Raw genomic sequence first — 27,735 nt, 5'->3', positions numbered from 1 at the left:
ATTCAATGTTTATTAAAACTTCATGATTAAGACAAAAGTAACAGCATCAAATTTGTTTCAAAAAGAACTTGTTTCTATAACTAATATAGTTCTCAGTATTTCACATAATGTATTGTTATATAAATTTTATTATCTATTAAGTAAAATACGTTCATGTTAGTATTGGTGAGTGTGAGTTAATTGTACTCTTTAGTTTCTCTCAGCACTCTTGAAGGTTCGGAAGTATTTCGTAGATACCATTTAATTTTAATGCTTAAATTTATAAAATGGAAACGATTTTTATTAAAATATTATTTGCAGAATGAAAATGCATTTACTTTTTTCTGTATTAGGTGTCAAACTTTCTGTATATGAAAAATACACGCAACTAATATCAGTGGCAGATATATTTTAACTTGTATCAAAACACGAAATGTCATTGTAACACGAAACGATTTATAACACCATAATGAAACACGTGATACAAATATGAAGGTGAGTTATGAATGCAACAATGAAAGACTAAAAGACAGCCCTGGGTTACTTTACATTAGCTAAAATTTACCCTTTAATGCACGCCAAATTTACTCTTATAAACGAATGGCACAAGACACTGGTGCGTTCATGCAAATTCATCAAGTTAAATTAAGTTTACTCAAAACTAATTCTAAAATTCCATTAAAAATAACTTATACAGATTTCAATTCATAACAGTGTAGTTACTTTGTTTCATTCAATAAGAATAATTCGTCATTAATTTATTTTATTACATATAAACGAAAACATACTATGCCATATGTACTTGATGTTATCATAGGTCTATACAGTACATTTTGTAACTACAACCTAGCTACAAAATAAAAAAAAAATATATACTTAATATATTACAAAAAATAAAAATCAGCAACATTTTATTTACGATTTATCTGATATCTTAATAATAAAACTGAAAATAATATAAAAATAACGATTAAAAACGTAGCCCAGGAGCAAAAGAGTAGAATGTAAAGCATATTATAAAATTAAAGTGTCTATTGGTGTATTTATTTTTACTTAATCTATTCAATTCCTAAACTAGTGTGCCGCGCACTCGAGCCGCCTCCTGAGATCGTCGAATACCATTCTCGGCACCGTCATATCTACAACATTAGAAACGTCTCCGACAACAATCGTAAGGTGGCGCCGGTCATGTTCCAACAGCTAATCGCTCGCGGACCATCACTGCTTTACTGAAGGTTTTTCATCCATTTTATTCATCAGATTCTGTAAAAATAATTAATATTCAATACCAAGCAAATTCACTAACTTTTAGATCGCAATTCTCAGTGAATTAAATTAAGCATTGAGTCATAGGAAGACCCTTTTGGGGTCCTGCTCCCTTCGGTAAGACGTATCGCAAATGCCAGGAAGATGGTGAAGATGGTTTGTTATTATGACAACTCAACGCCATTAAGTGACAAAAGCATGTTAAAAGACACCAAATTATTATTCAATTAATATAGCTGATGGCTGAAGTCTTCTTCCTCCTGGCGTCAATCCCGGTTATATCCTTACCTCCTTGGAAAAGAACTCAGGTGTGCCTTTTGACCAAGATCTTAAGTAAGTCAGGCTTTTTGGAAAGGGGACTCCCATCTGGCCTCTGCAATCTTTGCAGGAGAACCTAACCCATATTGAATCATGGTAAAAGCTGCACTAGATTAATGTTCCTATTACGACATCCATGTGAAAGTGATGGAGTAATTCTATTCTAATAAAGTGCTGGGAACCACAAGATATATTCCTGTGGTTTAAGATTTATATAAATCATGAATCAAACATATTATGTACGTTTAACTGTTACTTGAAACATGACCATTGTCAAGCGAGTAGCGATTGATCTAGGCAGGCGGGTTACGTAGGCGACGCACGCGCATCTAACATAATTCAATGAAGGGTAGCGCGTGCATCCACGTATCGGGTAGTAATCACATTCGCATGACAAACGTGCGACAATTAGAAGCAATTTCGAATAACACATGTTTGTTTTATATTTACCTTTTCTGTAGAAGGATTAATTTATCATTTGATCGTGCTTGTGCTATAAATGCACTATCAAAGATATTAACAACGTACATAAGTTATACACACTTTGTACAATTTATATGAATAAATAAAATTACTTCATCACTATCACTGCATATTAAAGGGCGACTCTCTATTTTCTCTGGCTGTATGTATGCGCTATTCTCAGAGAGTTGTGGTCGGATTTTGTTTCTGTTTGAAATTTTGGAAAGAGGGTTTTCTGAGGAAAGTTAATATCTGTAAATGCTACTCGTGCGGTGCCGGGGCGCGTCGCTAGAATTCATATAAATATAAATCGCTGTTCATATGTCACTTAAACTCGAGACAGGCTGGCCGATTTCGCAGATTTAAAATGTTTCCCGTTATCCAGGAAAGATTTTAAGGAAGTACACAGGATCATTATCGGCAAGGATGTTCTCAATTCAACGATTACGGCTGAGTTAATATTACCTACTATACTTTGTTTTATTCAATGAAACAAAAGAACAGTCATTGATTTAAATATACATGGATTGGACAAGTTATTTATCTTCTCAATGAAGAAGATGATGTGTGCTACTTACCGTGTCGTGCGTCAAGCCCGCCCATTGCATGAAGGATGGCAGATCTCTGGCGGGCAATTCCGCGGCGAGCGCCTTCACCCGCAAGTTCCGGTCGTCCGTCAACAGAACCACTTCGCACACGCGCTTCACGCATCTCGCAGGATCGCCCGCTTCCTCGCGCGGCGACTCTGCAAATACGGAACTCGATTACGTTAATTGCTACTGATTGCGTACGTGTACGGTATCTAGTAAATTGAGGCGTGTTACAGAATCTATCTTATAAGATACTTTGGAAATATTGCAATGAATTTGATAGTTTTTCAATAAATAATAACGTTTGTATTGTATTCATTATGCTTTTTACAACCCTCGCGAAAAATTCAGCATGTTACAGAAAAAAAAACTCGCGTACGAAGGGTTCCACACCATCAATAAGTTTGTTTTGTTACTTAAATATTTATTTTTTATATTTAAGTAACAAAACAAACTTATTATTTTAAAGGTTATATGCCTGTTACAGTTATTAATATTAAGCATAATATAAAAAAAAATTGTATGGACAACCCTTTTAAAATATATTTTTTAAATTTTTAGGTATTTGTTGTTATAGCGGCAACGGCATACATAATTAAATAAAATTAGGGTTTCTAACCAACACTGTTAATGAAATAGTCTGGTGACAGATAGACTGACAGCGAATGTAATACCTTTTGGATGTGGAACCCTAAAATCATCGAACATAGCTCCTGGCTTAGGTCGCTTTTGGTGAAGGTCTAACTGATATGACCACGCCTTACAGCCCTGAAAGATGTCCATTGAGCACACCACCAAAAAAGGCTAAATTACTACGAAACTATTTTCATACCTGTTTGCGAAGTGAAGTTGGCCTGCAAATTAGTGGCAGTCGCAAGAACTCTGTCATCATTTGTCGCGGCCTGCTGTTCCCTTTCAGCGGTGAAGGTGCTAGACGTCAACAGCGACCCTCGTGACGTCACAAGCTTTACTCCCCCCGACTTCACCGCGCCACTCATCCACGATAAAGCAGCTTGCGCACTCTGACCCACTCGATCGCATTTCTTCAGACCTTCAAGTTCCGTCATCACTATGAACGAAACAACAAATAAGTTATCATTTATTTTATAAAACATCTAGTAATGCAATTGTATTAGGAAAATATAAGTCACTATTTTAATAATAATAGCCCAAATGGCATGTAGATACTGTTCATATCAAAAAATATTATGTTTAACAGTCTATTATGAGATTAATGTCAAGACATTGGAATGACTTATGTAATTCAAGTTGAAATCATTAATCTGTTAGTGCCTATGAGAACGTCGCTATCAATTCAATACTGACCGACGAGCGGCACGGCCAACATGTACGGCGGCGACGGCTGGCCCGCGACGGCCGCCAGCCGCGGCAAGTGGTCGATGAAGCAGTTGGTGTCGGGCACCAGCCAACGAGGCCGCACTTCGACCTCTACGCTCACCCAACCGCTGCGCAGTATTTCCTATGAAAACATCGTTGCCAATACATGCCAATTTGTCTGCAATTTGTAAGCTATTGAATATCGTACGGAAGAACAGAAAACTTGACTTTGATTTACAATTTTACTACTTCTAGCAAAATATTAAGGGCGCAAAAAGAGGTACAGCCCAGAGAGAATATATCCTCCATCGCAAATAACAATTCTTCTTCTCGTCCTTTGCAATTCTTTGAGAAAATATATTCTTTAAACTTTAAGGTCTCTTTATTGCATTATGATTCGTAGTACGAATCATAATGCAATAAAGAGACCTTCGATATTATAACATTATACTTTACGTTTTTCCTATAAATTGTTGAATTAATAACTTTTTGGCTGACTCACATTTTATATTTTCTCACGAAACAACGCTGCGTTATATCTTCTTTTAAATGCCTGTTATGGCAGTTCAGCCATCTTTTCTAGTGAGTATCACAAAAAAGATCAACCATTTATGGAAAATCAGATTCATATTTAAAGTACCAAGTGCTTAATTATGTGTAAAATATGTTCACTTACATATATAGTGTGGAATTTAGCCATATAGAGTTATAAAATTATCGGAATATGACTAGGTAGGGCCATTAAAGGTCCACAATGATGTAATTATGTGGAGAATCATTGACGTCATTTTGGTTCACATAATACTCTGGTACAAGGAACAGTACATACGTGCTTGAAACAAAGGTCCTTTTCCCTTGTTAAGTTTACATTTTTTAATTTTTGGCACTCCCATAACATCGTCTATACACACTTGCATGCGTTCCCTGCGTTTTTCCAAGTTGGCTTTCCGTGACTCCAATTGTTCTTTACGCCTGAGCAGCCTGCGTGTTGCTTCGTCCGGTGCTTCGGGACCCTCGAGCCCTTCGCCGAGACTGGTCGGCCCGCTGGTAGCTCCGCTGGCACTGTCTTCATCTTCTGAATCCTCTGACTAGGAATAAATAAACATGCTAAATAAGAACGATTATTTTATAGATGTACTTAAAAATAAATTTTATGTTATTCATAACACATTAGAATTTGCAGTAGTTGTATAGGCCTTGATGTATTATCAGCCAAAAACAATAATAAAAATACTCATGAAGAATCAGCATAGCTAGAAGAGTTATAACTTCCTTTAAATAAGTAAATAATCATAAAACTTCTGCAGGATGCAACCAAGACAACTGGTCCTGGTTGCATCCTCCCTGGAGAGTAGCCTGGGGTTCACCATTTATTAAGAAAAAGGAAAGTTAAGTACTCGTTTAATGAAACAAAAAGATTTCGGAACCAATAGCGCAGGAGTAAGCTCCTGTGTCAATCAAAATTTGCTTTTATTTCTCAAGCGATGGAGGGGCGGATGGTTGAGCTGGAGTATTATACGGCGGAAAGGTATCGCGGCAGTTCGTCACCACGGAACCTAAGTCTAACCATTGGTAGCTACAAAAACGAAGTTCTAAACAAATGAAACGGCAACTAGCTCCAGTGCTAGTGAAAATCTGCTAGTACTCACCAAGTGATGTAGCGGCGGATGGTTGGGTTGGACGCGTTGTACGGCGCTCACGTACCGCGGCGGCGCATCGCCGGGGTACTCTAGTCGAAGTACCGGCGGCTCCACACCCACGAGGTATCTGCGGACGAAAGCTGGTTAAATTAAATAAATACTAAAGAAATTTTGAAGGGAGTCGAAAAGAACGCGCTCTTAAAGAAAGCAAACGCAAATGCAGCTCACCCCTCCTGTGATCCGGCGAAAATACATAGGCACATATATATAATCACGTCTATATCCCTTGATGGGTAGACAGAACCTCCGACTCAGATTTATGGCTGAATGATGGATATTAATTCAACGAGTTTAACCGGAAGGTTTGTAATACCATATGCAATCAAACACGACCGCTCTCGACACTAGAATAACAAATAAATAGGATGTGTATTAATCCTAACTAAAATTATATCCCATAACATCCTCCTAATCCCATCGCGCTCTTATTTCCTCTGGTGTAAGATCAAAGGCGCTTTGCAAACCTTACCTTTGAAACATTGTATGCCAAGTTTAATTAAAGAACATTATAGACGCAATATAGGTAGTTTTATCACGTATAGATAGGTATCGTGAATCGTTCATGTGCAGACTCTGTTATATCGAAAAACAAAATACTACTTGTTAAGGTGTATTAACACAACACGTGATTATTTGATTAACATGTATAGATTGTTTTCAGTTTCGCCCTCCGCCCTTGACATTGTATCTTTTAATCTAAATTATAACTGTAAAAAATAAATTTTTCATATATAAAATTATCTATAGAATATATCTAGTTGAAGATCTGATAAATTTAAGAAACATTAATTAAACAACATGAGTTTCATAATACCTACTGTGCAAATCTATTTTAGCAATATTTTTATTTTGTCATAATAACAAAAAGCACCCCTCAAAACTTTGCGTCCCCATATCGAGGTCTTGCAACCTAATAAAGAATGAAAAAGGTAAAAATAAGGTGAAGACGTGTGCCTTCGGCTTTATTGCTATTTTTACAGCCTATGATGCCGACATTAAGCGTAAAATTAACTAACATAATAAAATTATAAGAGCAGGTTTACACAAAGGGGGCACTCTTGAGAAAGTAATTTTAAAGATAAAAGAACAGAATAAAACTTCGGTATAAAGAATGGTTGATTGGAAATAGCAGACGTTGAATCCATAATTAATATCGATAATATGTGACCTATTAGTGATTTAAATTTCTACACCGAAAGCATCATAATAATACAACTTTATACATGTAACATGTAAACACATTTTTTCTCTTATACCCTAAGACAAAACCTGAGCTTAGTAAACAATGACCCAATCTAACGTTGTATTATATGATTGTAATATACATATAACACTGCGCATAAAATAGTACTAATGGCAATAGTTTTAATTCCGTGTAATTGAAGAAGTGAGTAAAAACTTTTATTTTCATTTGAGTTAGGTTAGGTAGTAGCGATTGCAATAATAAAATACATGTTATAAAAAAATAATCACTGAAATTTATAGAAAAGTAAGTTACACAATAGCATGGCCGTATAAACTTATAACTTAAATAACAAACACGTGAACAAACCATACGTAGGCAAAAAAAAGTAATAATAGTCATCAAAATGAAAAATAACCTAGAATATGGATAGTTTTTTACACATAGTGGTATTTTAAGTTACAATGCGTACACTCAGTAGTTAAGACTCTCCTGTACGCTTTAGTTTTCGTACAACTTTATTTCGCTTCATTATTAGAGATTGTAAGAGAAGTTACTTTGTATAAAAACATCATTATAATGTGGAGTAAAAAAAAAACAAATTGTATACTGACTCTGTGCCGAAAAACAGCAGTTTCCTTGTCCTCAGTGCGTGTTCGGCCACCTGGAGCGACGTCGCTGGGTCGGGCCGCACCCACGCCGTCGCCGGCTCCATGTACATAAGGGGAGTGAACCCCCCCAACGATGCGTCCTCCGCCAAACGAACAGGCGTGTAACCTACACATCATAAACGTATATATCAATCTTCTTCCTCCTCCTGGCGTAAGTCCCGGTTAGGCACTTACGTCTCTGGAAAGCAGCCCGGAGAGCGTTTTTGACTATAATCATTTTTTACACATAACAGCTCACATCTGACACTCTATATCCATAGTTTATACTAATGTTACATGCAAAAATAAGATTTGTATTTATTTTTGTTACGATTTAACTTAAAAACTACTGGGCCGATTTGATACAATTAGAAACTAGGCTTTCAAGAGGAACTTGGTAAAAAATGGGTATTAAAAGAAGAGGCAATGCTGCAGTCTTCCCGAAATAAACAAAGACATTATTATTTTTAAATAAAAAATAAGATTTATTTACAAATCACGAATATATGCATGTTATATAAACACACCATAGTGTATCAGTGATTTGTGTGAATAACATTCGTTATCAGGATGTGTATATTAATAGACATGATCGCATCCATTTGCCACATCGTGTTTCGATAAAGACGAGCATCAGGTAGGACCATTGGTAAATTACACGCTAAGTTTTAATGTGAATCACGAAATTAAAGATAAAATTTTATAAGTACCTACTTCCATATTTACAAGAATTGCATTTATATACGAATGACGAACACAAATTTTCGTTAATTTTCCGTCCTAGATATCTTCACATTAAAATTCACATTAAAACAAAGAGTCTTACACTATTCAGGCTTTTTCAAATTAGAAAAATGATATATGATTATAAATTGCGATAAAAGCTTTAAAAATTACAGGGTGCTGATGACCACCTCGAATGGCCTTCAAGGTCGCCGCGAATAACGGACGAGAGATGAGTGCGAAATGTAACATGCTATAAGCATCCGCTAAGACTAATCCGCACAAAAAACAATTGTAAAATAACCGCTTACGTAATCTTTCTACTCAATGGTGGTCATAGATCTACGCCGATAAAGGTGCTTAATCATAGAAGAATTTCTTCCAGTCATGCATTACACACCTGATTGAATCGTCAAAAAACTAAATAATGTTCGCTTAAGACATGTACTATTGATCAATTATAGCTCGCGTATCGCATTAATAGGAATCACGCCATTTTTTTTCACTTCACACTGATCTGACATTTGAGTTATCTTTAACGTGATCATTATCATGTGAGTCACTTTATATTCCCGCTTTGAATATGTTCAATTTTAAATAACTGCTTTACGATTGAGCTTGAGCACTTTATTTACGTGTAAAATATGCAACCATAAAAATTGAGACACAGCGCCCAAAAGCGTCATCCTCCTCTATCTTACCTTCTTTTGGTTCATATTCCAATTCTATTGACTTATCATCTAGAGCTTCTAGGATGTTCATCAGTTTCGCCAGCCAGTCCCACGGGTCGTAATCGCTTCTGCATAGCAAGAGAAACCATTATTGTGTAAAATAAAAATGATTAGCCAAGATGGAATAGTTTTTGAGACGACCAATTTATTTGCTGCATACGAGATATTTGCAACTAACTTAATTGATATTACATACGTATATCAAGGTATAAGGCGTTATGTAGTTAACATAGCCAATAGCCTCGAAAAAAGACTGACAAGCCACGTTCAGCTAGATGAAAATTGAGATAGTGATAAGTTGCTAGCCCGTTGCCTAAAAACGAATCCCAAGTTTATTCCCTTTTGATTGATTGACAGTATGTAACAATCTGCGCGAGAAGCATTTCAATCAATTGTTCAAATTTGTTAAACAACGCACTCACTCAATATCGAAATTATTGAACGCTGGGGGAGGATTCCATACTCTACTGTGGCATAACATCCAGTCAGACCACACCTGCAACCAAAAAAAAAATTGAAATTTATTAAAGATTCAAGTTTAAATACACACACTATCAATTTAGAATTGAAATCTGCGCCATAAATATGCTTGCAAAATTTAATTTCTAATACATAGGTACCAAACATTCATTTCTTAGGATTACCCGTAAAAGCAATACTATGTTATCATACACGATAGTAGTAATGTTTACAGCATTATACGAGTAACTTTAATTGTGTGACTTTTAAATTTAACTTTGCTGAAGTCTAAAATGTTATAGAGTAATTAGTTAAACCAATGTAATCGAGTAATAAAATGTGTCTAAATAATTCAAACAAAAAATATTAAGATAATAGTAACCACTTATAAAATGACCATTAGTCAACTAAGAAGAAGGAACTGTGGTGCAGAAGAACTCTTGTCCAAATCTCCGCCTATATTTACCAGAATAAAAAACGTTCGTAAAGCTGCCACTTTTAAAAAGGTTTTGTCGACGCATTTGAAGAGATAGCGGTCATCCTGCTTTTAATCTCAAGATTTAATCGTAAGATTAAAAGCAGGTAACCGCTATATGACCGCAGGGTGGTTCTCCAGTTATTCATAGTATTACAAAATTTGAAAGCCAGCCGCAGCCGCTACGCATCAATGAGCAGCCACGCCAGTCTTTCAAAGAGATCAGCCCTGTCTGTAATCACTTTTTTCCCCCCTGGCGTCAATCCCGGTAACATCCTCACCTCCCTAGAAAAGAGTCCAAAGTGCGCAACCTTTTTGGGGGAACTTAACCTATATTGGATCAAGTAACAAGCTGCACTAGATGAATTTACCTATTCATTTAACCACCTTTAACGACATAAATGAGAAAGAGATGGAATGGTCCTTATTCGCGCTAGTCTCGGGCGCTCCAGCCAGGCGCGTTGTTTGGTGGGCTATCACGACATACGCGGGATTAGAGGTTGAGCGGATATGTGGCCGACTGACTTATTTGCCTTTGAACTTTAAATAATAACGAAGCTCTATATTATCAAACGTTTTTTTAGCAGTTCAATATATTATTTTTTTTATACAGTCCACTAAATTTCAATTAAACACAATCGAAGGATCCTAAATTGTCCCATCCTGTACTCACCTTGATGGCGGGTAACAACAGCAACGCATCAGTGTGTTGTTGCGCGTGTGGCGGCTCGGGCAACAGCGCGCAGCAGCGCTCCAACATGACGCCGTACATCAACAGTGCCACTCCTAGCGCGCATTGCAACCACGCAGACCTCTCACCATTGCTACTCGCATCTGATAAATATAAAGCAATGATATAACATTTCAGCAAACGAACCATTTTGTCACTCTTATTTTATAGGTATTAATAGAAAAAGAGAGCCAAATAAGGTTTGACAAAGCAGCTAGGCATGGTGGTTTTCCACCACCCGTACCCGACCCATGGCTCCAGAATATACCTAGGCCACCTTTCAAATACCCCTTAAGGCGAGGTGTTACAGCTCCCAAGCCCACCTAATAATTAAACAATCATAAAAGTAGTATTATTTTATTATACATGTGATTTCAATTACGCTTAGTTTATCTATAGGTAAGAATACTAATATTATTAAAAGACTACTTGGGATCTGCACTCCATGCGTCCGGGGACAACGATTGCGCCGGCAAGGCTTGCATAACAGCGCCTTGGGCAAAGTAGAATGTGGTGGTAGGTGTCGTCTGTAACCCATAATGCCGGTTAGGCAAAAAAGTCAGATCCATAAATCCATCACTAGGCCTGTCCTGTTGTATGGCAGCGAGATTTGGCCTGTGATGGAGCGGCACAAGCAAATCCTGCGTGTCACAAATATAAAAAGCGGCAGCCTGCTCAGGCTCAGCTGCGGCAGCCTTCATGTCCGTGACATAGCAGACAAAATGCAGGAGAGCCGCCTCAGCTCGTACAGTCATGTTTCGCGGAAAACGACAGACAACTTGGGGAACCGATGTCTGGCCATGCCGCTACCGTAGAAGGGACAGGTCGAAAAGATCATGGCTGTACGTCGGAAAAGATGATATGCGAGCCAATGGACTGAAATCCGAGGACGGCACAAACCGACGTTTTTTCTCTTCTCTTGGTAAGAGAACAGGCGGCCTCTGCGTGTTTCCCGTAGCAACACGCTGACATGAGACAGAAAGCCTAAAACTATTAAAAGACCAACTAATCTTTTGCTAATGTTATATTTTACAATACCTACCCATTTTTGATGAGTCAAAAAAATACGGACTAGCAGGTTTAATAAGGTTTATTAAAAAAGCCCAAGGTATCTTGATATACCTACATATATACCTACGATCCTGCGAAACAAGTCTTGCGTGAATCATCTTTATCTAGGCATTGTATTTTTATTTATTTGTGTAAAAACAAGATTTACATTTTGTCTTAAGGGGAAAACTAAGTTACAATGACGACAACACAAAATTCTTAATAGGTATTCATAGCATGATAGGAAAAAGTTGTCGTATTGATAATTAGGTAAACAGAACAAGTCCCTAGAATGGCGCTTCCCGAAGATGACCGACAAGTCGATGTTCGGAGCCGGTCGAGTATAAATAGATAGGCTAAAAATACTCAACTCAGATTGCACCTGCGAACGCAACATCACGACATCCATAAAAACATGTGTGTGCATATGATATCACAATACATAACGTGTTACGCCATCCTTACCAGATTTATTTCTACCTATTTATATACTTTATAACTTATTGAAACAGCTCGAATCAGTAAACAAAATATTTTATGCAAAACCTGCAAAATTTAATACTTCAACTTTTTGAATTAGCTAAATTTACACTTACGAGAAAGTAAGTAACGAAAAGGACAGTTATCTGAGAACTTTCTTGGAACTTTTAAGAATAAATTGCCAAAAGGCATCCTGTTTTCGAAAGGTATAATAATTAAGGGCTGTGGCCAAGTTATTTTTTCAATAATAATTCAAAATATCATTACGTGTAATTGCGTAAAAGAGCGGTCGTCACCGTTCCGTCGCAAAGTCAGTTTGTTGAACCTGTTGCCGTCAAATGTGCATTTGTGAGGTGCGCGGGCGCAGGCGGCGGCGACGCGAGTGCGGTGCATCAACCTCCGATAACTTGTAATTTGTAATTACAAACCTTTACTGCGCCTGGACGGAGCCGCAGGAAATAGCCGCATTTACAAGCTGGCCTCATATATTAATTTTCTTTATCGAATAAGTGTACGCATCTTACATGGAAACACTTGCTGTAATTTTTTTCAGAAATTTATATTTAAATATTTCATGTATTCAAATTTTATTATTTCATATATTCAAAAAAATTGGCTTGTAAAATAACAATTTTCAGATTATAGTTTGAAGTAAACGTACATACAATATACTAGTTACCTACCTAGTATAAAGAAACAATCATTACCAATACAGGTTGGTATAAGAAAGGTTGACCACCGTATGACCGTAAAAGGCGTGCCAATTCTATTTAGAGCCTGTAAAAAATTTTACACTCACATGAGTGTCATTTTGTTCTGTCTCGGGACTAGTCGGTCTTAAGTCAGTAATGTATTCCCTTAGATAGTTATGACATTGTTATATAACTTTATTGGGACATAAACAAAAGATCATCACGTTGGGCAAACATGAATACAAATCAGATTTTCAAATCGACAGGAGAACCAATTGGCTATGTTGATAGACTGAATAGAATTATGAACCTTTACTGTTAACACTAATTTATATAAGGTTTTCCCCATAATCTAATATGGCTTTCTCCTTTGACAACTTCATGAGCCTTAAAATTAAGTGCGTAAAGTCAATCAAGAAAAAAGTACCAAGGTTAGTAATATTTACGGAGTGCGTGAGAATAATTACATAATATACCCTGATATAAACAGTGATTTTAAAAGTAGGTAATACTTATTCCTTCTTACAATTTGATATTTGAAAAAAGCGGACGCAATGTGAATGCGTTGTTCTTCTATAGGTACATATAATAAAACAGTAAAAATATTTTGTCTGTACATTTAGTATTTTTGACTGAAATGGATAGAGGGACACTGCGAATGAATAATAGAAAGCAAAAATATTTTATTTAATTTCTTGTCTGTCTGTCTGTATGTATGATCACGATTATCTCCGAAAGTACTGAACAGATTTATTTAAAACAGATTTGTTTTAACTCAGAAAAACATTAAAAGTTTGTTTCATCAAAATCGGTTCACTAAAAAAAAAGTTATCGACATTTGAATGAACTCAAGGCATGAGTTTGCCTGCAAATAAGTCACGAAATTTAAAATTCAAAGTCATTTATCATTGTACGACAGCATAATACCTATAACAATATAAGTGAAAATCAGTTTGATAATATTCTGGTTTTGCCGCACATAACATGCGTAATTCTGACGTAAAGATTTTTGGTTTGTTAGTCTACTTTAGTACCTTGTGGTTCCCGGCACCAATACAAAAAAGAATAGGACCACTCCATCTCTTTCCCATGGATGTTGTAAAAGGCGACTAAGGGATAGGCTTAACTTGGGATTCTTTTTTAGGCGATGGCCGAGCAACCTATTACTATGTATATCTCAATTCTATTATTAATTAATAGCTGAAAGTGGCCATTCAGTCTTTTCAAGCCTGTTGGCTCTGTCTACCCCGCAAGGGATATAGACGTGACCATATGTATGTGTGTAATGTAGTCTACTTTAATTTCGACACCACCGAAACGGCCTCGATGGTCCAGTGGTTGGCGCGTGAGACTGTGAAGTTGGCGGTCCAAGTTCGAGCCCCAACAAAACAAGATATATTTTATTTACTAAATATATTTTTTTGCGTTGTTTCAGCATTTTTAATTAAAAAAAAAACTGAAAATCAAAATACTACATATAATAAAACGGTAAAAATATTTTGTACATTTAATATTTTGACTGAAACGGATAGACAATTTTTTTTTACATTTTTTGACTGTCTGTCTGTATCTGACTGTATGATCAAGATTAAACTCGAAATTTACGCACACGAAGTCGCGGGCAACAGCTAGTTTCAAATAAGAGAGTAAACTATACACGTCTTTTAATAACAATAAACTAAAAACACATCCAAGTGGAGTACTCTCTATCTTTATTTCCCATTTGAGCATTGGAGTATAGGGTCTTTAAGGAGGTTGAAATAAATACTTTACCTTTATTACTCGACACTATGGTCTCGACCGCGAACATATTAAGCGCAGTGAGTTGTAGCAGACGCGGGGCGGGGGTAGGCAGCGGCTGACGGGTGAGCAAGGCACGGAATTGACGGAGCATCAAAGACGCAGACTCGTAGAACGTCTCCATGCTAAAGGTAAGAATAATAATTTACTCTTCTTCGGAAAGCACAACACTGAGACCATTAGAAGTTTTGGAAGGAAGCGTTACTTTGTACTGCGACATAGCGCTCTCCTGATTACATTTCCAGCCAATGTGAATAAATTTCGGGGTTAGCTAGATATATGATCCTTCTTTTAAAGAAAGAGTAGCTTACACAAAGGCCTTCGAGACATTTGAAGCGGTGGTTTATTTGAGTTTTCAGATGACAGGATTTTCATATTTTACGACTTATGTAACAAACTTACCCAATTTTTGTTATAAGCTTGCCGTGCACGTGTACATAACTAATTATAAAATTTTTGTTTAACTGAAACAAAAGAATACATCAAATTTATAAGATCTGTTCCTTAACTTGCTTGCTCAAACCTCACTTTTTCACTGTCAACTTTGACTGCCAAAATATTATTGTTTTGTTCTATAGCCAGTGCTTTAGTATAAACTACCTACCTACACAGGGTATATAAACACCAGACTTTTCTGAATAATTTCAGGACATAAAAACATCCAGACAAAGTCTTCAGCTGATCGCTCTATATAATTTCTTTGAAATATATAACAAACCCAACTGCATAGTAATTAAGTAAGATATATAGTAAGTTACTGTGGCTACCTATTTTGCTAGACTTCTACAAAAGTTTACAGTTTTTGCATAAATGCTGCAGTCACATATAAATCAACCAAAATTTAAATTCCGAAATATCAGTATACCTCTACTGAACTCATGGATGCAAAGTCTTCGTCCATAGTTTGCGGGCGAAGTGTGGTGGTCCGGTGGCCGCTGGGCCGCACCCAAACCTATTACAAAAAGGAGCATTACTACTTTGAATTAGACATAGTATATAGACATTATATTCAATGTCTAATAAATCTATTCCCTGTCTCCTAGCGTTAATTCCAGTTAAATCCTCACCCCTCTGGAGAGGAGCCGGGGTGCGCCTTTGACCATGATCCTAAATTGGATGAGTCAGGTTTATACACGCAGCGAGTCCCATCTGACCTCCGGCAACCAACCTTTGGCAGAGAACCAGAGCAATTTAATTCAAAAAGTTTGGTCATCGTTTTTTATTAAATTTGCACAATTGCTTGGGCAATTCAGCTGTTCAGACATTGGCATCTCATCTCTCATATGGATTTGTAATCAAAATCTAAAGTAGAATGAATAATCAACGTATTAATTTTTTAAAAGTAAATAATAATATTGTTACGGATCAAATTACACATATTGGGCTTGCATGAAGAGAGTTATAAATGTGAATGAAGCGAAAGAAGTATGCAGCGATAGTAGCAACCAGAGGCGTGATTTATGTATGTATTGGAGTAGTCAAAGGTAAGTTGTAGTCCGGTCAATTTAGACCAAAAAATAAGAATGAAGCTACATTAATTCCCATCAAGCTGAAAATTAGTATAACTGTTTAAAACACAATCAAAAGCATTATTTCAAAATTACTCAAGGTTTCACTACAGTATAAATGAAGGGACTGGGTTTCATTATACTTTTGTATATTTAATATTTTGAATTCAAGTTAAAATTACCGACAGAACAATATTTTTACTTATATTACTGCTCACAGAGTATATACGAGACGTGCTTATGCATATTATGACGCTTGCAACTTCGTTATAATATATAACGATGCAAAAAGATCAAATATTATCTCAGAAACGCTTTATTGAAAAAAAATATTGATACCTTTTTATAGATAACTTTATGATCTACAATTTATGTCTGAGGTAATTTTCCGATAAAACTTACCGTTTTGAAGAAAATCGCGAAAAACCCTATTTTTTACCTTTGACCTTGGGTCAATTTTTTTCCTTAAACCGGAATCATGGGGAATTTTGAAATAATGCTTTTGATTGTGTTTTAAAAAATTATACTTATTTTCAGCTTGATGGGAATCAATGTAGCTTCGAATGTCTAGATTAAATTATACTCAAAGTTTCCAATAGTCCGGCTATTGGAAACTTTGAGTATAATTTAATAAATTTTGTCTGACGTAAGATTCGAACCTAAGATGTTCCTACATAAATACCTCACGCCGAAGCCCACAGCCGCTGTGTCCGCTCTGTGCAGTGTCCCCGTTCTCCGTAGTGCGGCTCGTCTCGGCGGCCGCGCGTCGCTTGCGTTCTGCTGCTTCATACTGGCAACACATTTATATATTTATAAATGTATTGATAACATAAAAAATAAAAATTTTAAATTTCAATAGTCATGATTTATCTAAGCCTAGAAAGCTATATTAATTTTCGTATATTGACACGTTCGATGAAAGGCATTTATAAATAGCGTTGCCGAACTATTGATAGTTTGACTATCGATAGCTGATTCAGCCGTCAGCAAAATCTCTCCGAATTAATCCAAGATTGGAAACATAAATACTTTTTAGGAATAATATATACCAGGGGTAGCCAATTAGTTTTCCTCGGAGTCCGTTTTGATAAATGAAATGATCATCGCGGTCCGCACAAATTTTAATAGAAAAAATATTTATTAAAGAAATGTGATTTCGAAAAATACAAAGGTAAAATTTTTTAACATATTAATGTGAAACATGCCATTTTTTGTTGCGAACTATCTGTCTGAAGTTTGGAGTAAAATTTGTGCAAGCTATTGACATTAAATCCTGGAGATTTTCATCAGTAGTAGTAGTAGTCGAGCTCGAAATTATTCGTAATAAAGTTCACCTTGGAAAACGCCGCTTCACAAATATATTTTAATATTTAATTACGTAGGTACTCTGTAGTGCAAATTGCTATGTTCTCGCGGTCCACACAAAATGGGTCGGCGGTCCAGATGCAGACCGCGGTCCGCCATTTGGCGACCTCTGATATATACTTAAAGAACAATTTATACTTAAAAAAGCATTCTACATTGTTAACATACCCTTCTCCTATTCTCATCAAATACTGTTATTAAACTTTCTCTCGCTGAACTAAATGGATTTGATGACATTAAACTCCTCATATAATAGTAAACTGCGTCCAATTTTCTTCTCTGAAAAGTTAACGCACTCATTAATAAATAAATGAAATACAAGGAACTATACATATATTTATAAAATAAACAAACAATGTTAACTTACAGCATATACAGCCAAAAGGGCCAACTGATTATAAGGTCTCCCATTTTTCGGATTGATTTGTTGCGCTTTAGTGTACCAATATTTACTCTTAGCATAGTTATTTGTCTCATTTACTTGTTCCTTATACCTTGCTAAATCTCCGAGGAAAATGTAAAGTTTTTGAACTGAGATCAATGCAAGGCCGATATAACCCAATCCTTTAGGCGGCAGGACGTGATTGTCATTAATATAATCATCTACATTAAATTTGTATGTCTTCTCCAACGCTTGCACCAAACTTTCAAAGTAAGTATTTCCTTCATCAATAATAACATTTAATAATTTTAATATCTCTGGTTTGTTTTCCGGGGCGATATGTGTAAAACTTTTTCTTAAAACTTCAATAAAATTGTAATACAGGATCTTCCAAAAATGATGCTCGGTGTTTTCAGCTTGGCAAAATTTTAGGTCAGACATCAAAAGATGGTGTAGAGCGTTTTGTAGGAACTTTCTGTAAAATTACAAAAATGTCACAAAATACAATAATAATAATTACATTATTTATTTCATTGGGCATTAAGTGAGTTACTTATTAAGTATAATTTAGTAACTGAATGAATTGAAATTACATACATTTTTCAATCATATTGCATAACAAAAGTATTTTTTTACTGAAAACAGAGGTAAAAGCACAAGCCCTTTACAAGATTTTTATCTAGATATCCGTCAGTCGATCGCACTCCGCCACACAATTCAATCTAAATCAAACTTTGAATAAATAAATAAATGAAAAAATAAATTACCTGGTATCAACAACGTCCGGCCAATTGGCGGCAAGTGCCAACGGTCCGCCGAGCGCATGCGTCTGCAAGATGGCGTCGGCGCGGTCCACCCTGTGCAGCAGGTCGCGGTGCCGCGCTCCCCGCGCCGCCTCGTCCGCCTCGGCCGCCTCGTCCCCGCCGCGCCACCGCGCCTCGCCCCCGCCCCCACCACCGCCCGCGCCTGCCGGGAGATCTGCTCTCAACGTCATAAACAACGCGTTAACTACTCTGTGCGACTAACTACGACTTGCGTGCTAGTAAAGCTGGCTAGACCTACTTTGCATTCAATGCTTGACCAGAAACAAAGCAGACCTGTCTGTGAGGCCGCTGAGTCTACGTTTCATATAACTGTTAAGTCATACATACATACATACATATGATCACGTCTATATCCCTTGCGGGGTAGACAGAGCCAATAGTCTTGAAAAGACTGAATGGCCACGTTCAGCTATTTGGCTTAATGATAGAACCGAGATTCAAATAGTGACAGGTTGCTAGCCCATCGCCTAAAAGAGGAATCCTAAGTTTATAAGCCTATCCCTTAGTCGCCTTTTACGACATCCATGGGAAAGAGATGGAGTGGTCCTATTCTTTTTTGTAATAGTGCCGGGAACCACACGGCACTGTTAAGTCATATTGAGTAATACATACATATATTCACGTCTATATCGTAGACAGAGCTAAAAGTCTTGAAAAGACTGATGACTGACGTTCAGTTCATTTTTAGCTTGATGATAGAATTGAGATTCAAATAGTAACAGGTTGCTATCATCGCCATCGCCTAATAGAAAAATCCCAAGTTTATAAGCCTATAACTTAGCCGTCTATTACGACATCCATGAGAAAAAAAGGGCAAACCTATTCTTTTCTTATTGGTTCTGGGAACCACACGGCACATAATATAGAGTAATAATGATATATGACAATAGTACACTATTGTTAAAGAAACAGACTTCTTAAGCCGCAATATGACGAGTTCAGCTATATTTCTGCTCAAGCTTTAATGCTGTTCATGTCTAGGTTCTCTTGAAAGCTATTGATATCAATGTTTTAATAAAGAGTATAAATGTTATGCAGTGCGTAAAATATAGTTTTATCTCAGAGACAAATGTCAAATATAAACATTTTATTACACATACTATTTTATTTGTACGGATGACAGTTATCATATCACTCAGTGGCTATTTATCTAAGATGGCGCGTATGGCGCTGCCATACCATAATTTTTAAGCATTAAATAAAATGTAAAAAATTGTATACTTATAACCTAATTATTTAGACCTAAGTACAATAATTGCATTTTACGAGCGCTACGGTCTTCTATCACAACGCAACTCGCGATTGTCGGCGCGTTCGGTCGGCGCCGAACGCGGCCAAGGCGAGTGATGCGCTTCTGCAGCGCTTGCGTAGCCCATACAAATTCGTTCTTCGCGCCGCCCGCGCCCCGCACCCTCAATCGCCTAGTATTACTCACTGAGTTTGAAACGCGGGTCTGGCACAATGAATAGCGCACTACCTAACGATGTTTCGCATGTTTTTCACGATAGTGTAGATTTGTGATAGTGTTTGTTACGTTTTCTATCTTTCTATTGATTTAATTGACGTTTCATTGAGTAATTAGCTAATAATAGACACGAAAATATCAGTTATTTCAAAGTATAGGTTCCTTAATGAAAGACTGAAAGTTGTTCAGATTGACAGTCTGAAGAAACGATTTTCAGGTTTTGCGCACTTAACACTACAACCTATATAACAAAAGCTGGAGCCACCCTAATTATAAATACCAGGTATCGCCACTGTTATCACTCCATCCTGTTGTCACAGAAATAAAGCTAGATTTGACGGTAGTTCAACTTTTTGTCTGCTCCTAAAAAGCTTTATAAGACAGTGGGGAAACATATGAAAATGTAGAGCTGTATAAACCGTATAATAAATTAACATTTGGTGCTGTCACTATCAATAAGTTTCTTTTAACATATCTTAATAATCTTAATAAGATGCAGTCTACGGAAAAATGTGAAAAATTGATTTAGTAAAATATGAAAAAGACATTGCCATTTTAATTTAAGAATAATAAGCTTTTTATATATTACAAATGTAGGTGCATGTTTTTAAAAAGCCATGCTTACCTCTTTCCATTCTACTATCTACTTTATTAAGACTAGTTTGTACGATTATAGGTTTGGATGGATTGTGGTGATCATATAACGTTTTCTGTGTTTCCGTGCCTCTCCTGAAAAAAAGAACAAATAAAGGCAATGTTAAATTGTAGTTAATCTTGTCAAAAGAAAGTTCACATGAATACCTATATATACATACATAAAACTTATAATAAAATAGTGACCGACTGATGTCTGTACTAGAAATAAATTGGTAAAAAGTCGATATATGGGATATATACAAAGCCTTCATAAACCAAAAATGTGCTCCGTTTTCTCAGATGTGTTAGGCTTTGTCCAACTTAATTGTTTTCCTCCACCCCTATGTTCAGTCCCCCATGTGGGCGTACAACAACACCAAGACGTCCTTATTTGATCAAGATACGTTCGTCTAGGTCTTCTAACTCCGACCTTTCCCTCCACACTCTCCTTGTATATCTGCTTAGTCAACCTGCTTTCATTCATCCTCTCCACATGACCAAACCATCTTAACATATCCTTTTCTATTCCTGTGACTACATCTTCTTTCACATCACAACATTCCCTTATCACGCTGTTCCTTATCCGGTCACTCAATTACACACCCATCATACTCCTTAACGCTCTCATTTCCACTGCATTTATTCTTGCTTCTTTTGCCATACCCAACTTTCATTCCCATACATTAATGTCGGGACCAACACGCCACTATGCACAGCCAGTCGAACCTTTTTGAAAAGTTTCTGACTGCTCATAAAGGCATGCAAAGCTCCATTCACCATGTTCCCCGCGTTCACTCTCCTTTCAATATCACACTTGCCATCTGATGTAAACTTTGATCCTAGATATACAAACTCTTTCACTTGCTCAACTTTTTCTCCTCCAATCAAAATATTACATGCTGTCATTTCTTTCTCCATTTCAAAAACCAGTGTTTTAGTTTTACTTACGATCACTTCTCCTTTCTCTTTCAAAGCTTCATCCATACAGTTTTCCATCTCCTGTAACTCTTCCGCTGATGACGCCAGTATAACCTGATCATCGGATTAGAGCAGAAATTTGACGAGTAACTGATTCATACTTAATCCACTTTCAGACTCTTTCAAATCTGTTAAACAACTATCCATAAATAGGTTGAACAGCCCGGTGACGCAACACATCTTTGCCAAACGCCTTTCTCAATCTTAAACCACACAGTGTGCGCTCCGTTTATCCTGACACAGGCACTCGAATCCTCATATAGGGATTTCAGTGCTCGTATTAAGAAACCTCACTCACCCTATGCATAGAAAGTGCTGACCACACTTAATTCCGTTCAATTCTGTTATAGGCCTTTTCCATATCCAAGAACGAGCAACAGACTTTTTGACTCTTAGCCAAAAACTTTTCGGCTACGCATCGCAATGAATAGACCTGATCCGTACATCCCATTTCCTTTCGAAATCCCGTTTGAACATCACATATTTTGTCATCAGTTTCATTCCTGACTCTATTAATCAATACCTTAGCATACAATTTGCCGACGACGCTTAGCAGGCTTATACCACAATAATTTTTGCAGTCCAGCTGTGACCCTTTTCCTTTGTATTGTGGCCGATATCAGCCTTACACCAATCTTTTGGTACTCGGCCGCTTCTCCAACACAAATTGAAAAGGCAGTACAACTAAACCTACGCCCTTTCCTGCTTTTAGCATCTCAACCGCCACTCTATCATACCCAGCAGCCTTACCCGCTTTCATACTCTTAAGTGCTTCCACAATTTCGAATAGCAGAAAAAAATAATTATTATATTACTGAGGAAATCATAAATATAAAAACGAAACATCTTGATCTTACCTATTTTAAGAATTTTTTTACACTACATACTTTTTAGTAACTTACCCTTGTTCTTTCTGTAAATGTGTACCCTGTGGTAAAATAATCAAGCCAGGATGAGCTGTGGAGGATTCAGTGGCCAATTTATCAGTTATTGTACTATTTTTTCTACTTCTTTGGGTAGGGATTTCTTGTTGCCTAAAAGAAATAAGATTATAAAGTACCAAATATAAATAAGTAGGAATTTTATACTTTATATTATTGTATAGTGGTATATCTACCACTCTTTACAATTAACATACATACCTACATACAATCACGTCTATATGCCTTGTGGGGTAGAAAGAGCCAACGGTCTTGAAAAGACTGATAGGCCACGTTGAACTGTTTGGTTTAATGATAGAAGATCCAAAACGAACGTAAGAAAATGCCAGAGGAATGACGAATTTATGTTTAGACGTAAAAATAGGAGTCTCACCTATCATGCGTGGAGTGCTTTTTTGACTCCAATATCTCCTCCCGCCAATTAGTGGTAGCAGAGGAGTTGGTCGTGGGTAGTGGATGATGCGCGGGCTCAGAGTGTCTCCCGCGGCGACGGGACCCCCCTTTGCGGGCGCGGCGGCCCCCGGCGGCGGCGTCCCCCGCGCCCGCGCCCGCGCCGCCGCCCGCCGGCGACTGGCGCCCGCGCTCCGCACTTCCAGTACGACCCCGGACCCAAGAACCGTTACTTTTTTTCTATAACCAACGTAAAACGTAATTAGTAATCCATATTGAATAATTTAAAGAGAGCGTACATGAAAAAAACGTTACTGCAGTTTAATCATGAAATATAAGACTTCGCATTTATAATATTAAAATGGATTTTGTGGTAAAAGTCAACTATCTTACGTATATTTATTTCATGAGACCTTGACCATTACAAGAAGCATCTTATACCTGGTTAGCAGCTGTCCATGTAGCAGATTTTGATGATGGAACTCTGAATCCATCACTATCTCTTGGACTCATGGCGCGATTCACTGATGTATCTCTACTGTTGCATTGTGATACTATCCTCCTGCACACAACCAAAAGCAGGAACTTAATAAAAGGTTTATATATATTTGCAGTGATAAGACCCCTATTTTTAATCAAATTGGTCAACAGAAACTTTAAATAAAATATCAAAAATAATTAACAAACTATAGTGTTTCTTAGTATATTATTAGCACAAAAGGCTTACAACAATCGTGTTAAAAATCCATAGATTGATTTATAAAAGTTTCGAGTGTTTTAAGAATATTGAGGTATCATACCCTTCTACACTTTGTTCACGGCTGTATGATCTCAATGACCTCCAGCGATCCAGGTCATCTCTGCTGTTTCCAAGTGTAGAGGAACGATTGCTTTTATGACTATCTTTTCGTTCTCTTTCTCTCTGCTTCAAGTTGGAAAATATTGTTTCATGCTGTATACTGACACTACTGTCTTTCCGGTGTCTTTCTGGCTCAAGTTGGATGCTTGCATTGCTATCTTTTCTGTTCCTTTCCTTCTTTTCAGAGTTTTTGTGTCCTCTGCTAGAACTTCTGCAAAAATTGTTTATAATGTATTCAGTATTATTTTTTATGTGTGACTACTTTGATAGTACATTTGTTTTTCCATGAGAGACAAAGATTACATTTTAGAATTTATGGATACTATATCACTTTGTTAAATCTTGGTACATGTTCCTCTTTTTTTTATATGAGAATACCAAATACAATTATGTGAGAATAAAGCCCTCATAAATAATTACCTTTTGTTACGTTTTGATTTTCTTTTAGATTCACGAGTTTCACCTTGCATATTTTCTTGAGCACCTATTGGTTTATTTTCTTGTGAACTGGAAGGTTTGATTTCTTGGGAAACTGGCGGATTGAAACTTTGCGAAAAAGTAATAGATGAATCAGAAGGATCATCAAGTTTGATATTTTTATCAACCTCTTCTCTCCAATCCTGTTAAATAAGAATATTTATTTTATGAATATGAATTTGGATTATGCAAAGGTTTGTGCATGGAGTATTGCAAATAGAAAGTTTTAAGTTTCTGAATAAGCCTTCAGGTAAGAGCAGCAGTAAATAAGCAGCTAGTGCTTTTAGAATAATTTTTAGATTAAATTTGAATTAAACAACCTATGAAACTGAAAACAATGCATGTTAATTTCCTTTTTTTAAAATGAACATTAATTTTACATACATTTACGTAAAAACTAGAAAAAATGCATCTGTGGATGTACAGATTATTTATTTAATTGCAATTAATTGCAACCAAATATATTTGAAAGAAAGTATTAGGTCTATTATGGCAATAGGAATTTGAAACAGCAATTGTCTGTTATTAGATGGCTGGGAACATAGTTTAATCCAGTTTTGTAACTTCTACACATTATGTAGATATGTGAACATGATACTCTTGCACATGTTTGAATTCAAATTTTGTTAACTGGTAACTGTTTTATTCCATACTTCTTTTAAACTTCATTATCACAATAAATTAAATAAAGATGAAGGAAATCAAAACACTTACTAAATTAGTCATATCTTGCAGGCTATTTGTAATCTGTGCTATTGTATCACACTCAAGTTGAGATTCTTTAATTGATTCATTTTGGCCGGAAACATCATTGGAATCAATTAACCTATTGTTTATAGCTGAAAGAACAAAAATAATTTTGTTTACAAAAAAATTAATAAAATACATACATATAACATCTTTGGAATTTATGGAGAACTTGCAAATTAATTATATTACTTTCAATGAGGGAAGACAGGTTCACATTTTATTTAAACCATATAAGGTATAAACTTCATACTATTAAATTATACTAACTGACCTTAAATATCATTTTTAACCCCATCTATATCTATGCTACATCTATGCCTATCCCAAGGCAAGGGTTTATTCAACTGTGTGTTTTAAATTACTTTAATTCACTTTGGAAATATATCACCTCACAATATTTGCCAGGTGAAATCATTCAATTAGGGCAGGTCTTTGGAATTAGTTCACCAGGGTTTGCTAACCTTGATGAATTGGTTCCAAAGTCCTTCCGTTAGAAAGTACAAATTCCAAAGTGAATTTTTACTCATGTAGTGAACTTGTACAGCCCACAAATAAATAACCAACACTTTATTTTGAACTTATAAATAGAACAATTAGCTCATGAAGAAACTTACTGCTTTCATAATAGTCTTTTGGACTGTCATTTTTAGTCATGATATCTTCCCTGTCTTGTTTTCTGTCCAGGGCATTAGTCTCACAATGATTTACATATGTACTACATGGTGTTGACCTTCCAGAGTTTGGTACTTCACAATTAGTCATGTAAGAATGAATAAATTTTTCACTATCAATCCCTTCTTGCCGCAAACGTCCACGCCCTCTTGATGGTAGTGTCTGAGACCAATTCAAATTTGAATTATTAAAGTGACTTTGATTATAACTAGACTGGTTTAAAGAATGCTTGTTTATTTGATCAAAACTATCAAAACTGTGGTGACCAGATTGTTCTAAAAATTTCTTCCTAAATCTTGGAGGTATATTATCTATATTTCCCATGAATTTAGGTCTTGATGAATCTGACAAATAACCTCCAGAATTTCTGCGACCTGATGGTGGTTTACCACCACCAGTAAAATGGCGGGCAGCAGAAGACTCCATACTCCTACTGTCACGATTTCTATCCACAGTATTTCTTTCTTGAGCAAGTGATGGTGATGTGGATCTAGAACCAGACACCTGCTTATAATTGCTATTAACATCATTACTGCCACTATCCTTAAAATGGTTTTCGAAATATGTTCTGTCTCTTCTTGAACTAGACCTAGCATATGAACCAGATCCACTGTTAAAGTTGTCTTGCCTATTGGACATTTTTTTATTGTTGAACTGACTAGAATAATCACTTCTAGATTTGGTCTGCCTGTCGTCTAAGCTCGCATCAATTAATCGCGGTACATATAATTGCTGCTCAGGTTTTTTGGGACGCGAGTTGTTCAAAGAATTATCTCGGTTGGTATCAACTGTTTCGTCTGGTATAGAATTCTGAGAACCATAATGATCCATCTTAATATCTAAACCATAACTCGAGCGTCTCAACGGACCACTGCCTGGTTTATAAAATTTTTGTTGTGGTTTATTTCTTCTATACTCCTTAGAGTCATCATCCATATTATTACAATATCACTCGGAGCATTTAGAACATCAGCGTAATTTCACCAAAACAGCAACGATCTTATCTATTTATTTAATAAACAAAAAAAATCGACTGAAAATTAAAGAGGTTATGTGTTAAATATCACCACTTGAAATAACATCAATGATTTAACACTAGCTTTTGTTTAAGTTGAAAATATCTACACTCTTATTAGATATAAAAGAATTTAATGAAAATTAAATAAAAGCAATCTATACTTCAAGAAAATCACAATTAAAAACGATTTTCGCATTTATTTATTTCACAACAGCTAAAAAATTGACAATTGATTTGACAGAACACAGAACCTCGTTTTTTAAAAAAATGGCTTATACTAAACGTCAAAATAACTAAGTATGCATTTAGTGCTAAATTACTATATTAGGATGTTGCGAAGCGTGGCGGGTGGCCAGCTTGCCAATAATAAGACTTTAGAGTCTTTACTAAGGGATAGGCTTTACAAACTTGGGATTCTTTTTTAGGCGTGGGCTATCAACCTGTCATTATTTGAATCTCAATTCTATCATTAAGCCAAATAGCTGAGCGTGGCCTATCAGTCTTTTCAAGACTGTTGGCTCTGTCTACCCCACAAGGGATATAGACGTGATCATATGTATGTATGTATGTATAGAGTCTTAACTGAACGTACGTTTAAAGTATGTTGAATTGAAAGCAATATCTAACCAGTATTGCTAGTACAAAATACAAGTCGTTCCTCTTTCTCTTCTCCTCATCCTATTGTTATTTTGTACATCTACAATCAGATCTACAATAAGATCATCATCTTAAATGATTCTTTTCTTTGTCTAATGTCGAGAAAAATGTATAAAAATTGGCTGTCATACAAAAGTTTAGTATTTTCGTAATTATTCCATTCTGGTTTAAAGTTACGTAATACGAT

At 36.2% G+C, this 27,735-nt stretch overlaps 1 protein-coding gene across 3 annotated transcripts; it reads right to left on the bottom strand.

The window, feature by feature from the left end:
- Positions 1-27,123, bottom strand: LOC106131857 (telomerase-binding protein EST1A). Of its 3 annotated transcripts, XM_013331090.2 has the most exons (26): positions 27,053-27,094; positions 25,816-26,906; positions 25,166-25,290; positions 24,395-24,594; positions 23,916-24,185; positions 23,557-23,677; positions 23,099-23,355; positions 22,687-22,818; positions 20,796-20,899; positions 18,649-18,859; positions 17,867-18,356; positions 17,668-17,778; positions 16,817-16,924; positions 15,492-15,578; positions 15,029-15,090; positions 14,600-14,751; positions 10,548-10,708; positions 9,363-9,436; positions 8,911-9,008; positions 7,451-7,613; positions 5,603-5,720; positions 4,865-5,041; positions 3,942-4,095; positions 3,448-3,684; positions 2,604-2,770; positions 1-1,242 (listed from the first exon to the last, which is right to left on the bottom strand). In XM_013331090.2, the coding sequence occupies exons 2-26, from the start codon at positions 26,807-26,809 to the stop codon at positions 1,198-1,200; spliced, it is 4,818 nt and encodes a 1,605-aa protein (XP_013186544.1). In that variant the 5' UTR covers positions 26,810-26,906; positions 27,053-27,094; the 3' UTR covers positions 1-1,197. The 3 variants fall into 3 exon arrangements, with proteins under 3 accessions (XP_013186544.1, XP_060810926.1, XP_013186546.1); XM_060954943.1 differs by having other exon boundaries at positions 25,816-27,123; XM_013331092.2 differs by having other exon boundaries at positions 18,649-18,847; positions 25,816-27,123.
- Positions 27,124-27,735: the final 612 nt, after the last annotated feature.

This window comes from Amyelois transitella, chromosome 5, assembly GCF_032362555.1.
Source record: "Amyelois transitella isolate CPQ chromosome 5, ilAmyTran1.1, whole genome shotgun sequence".
NCBI lineage: Eukaryota > Metazoa > Arthropoda > Insecta > Lepidoptera > Pyralidae > Amyelois > Amyelois transitella.
The sequence above is the reverse complement of the archived record's forward strand: the minus strand, read 5'-3'. Positions and strand labels throughout refer to the sequence as shown.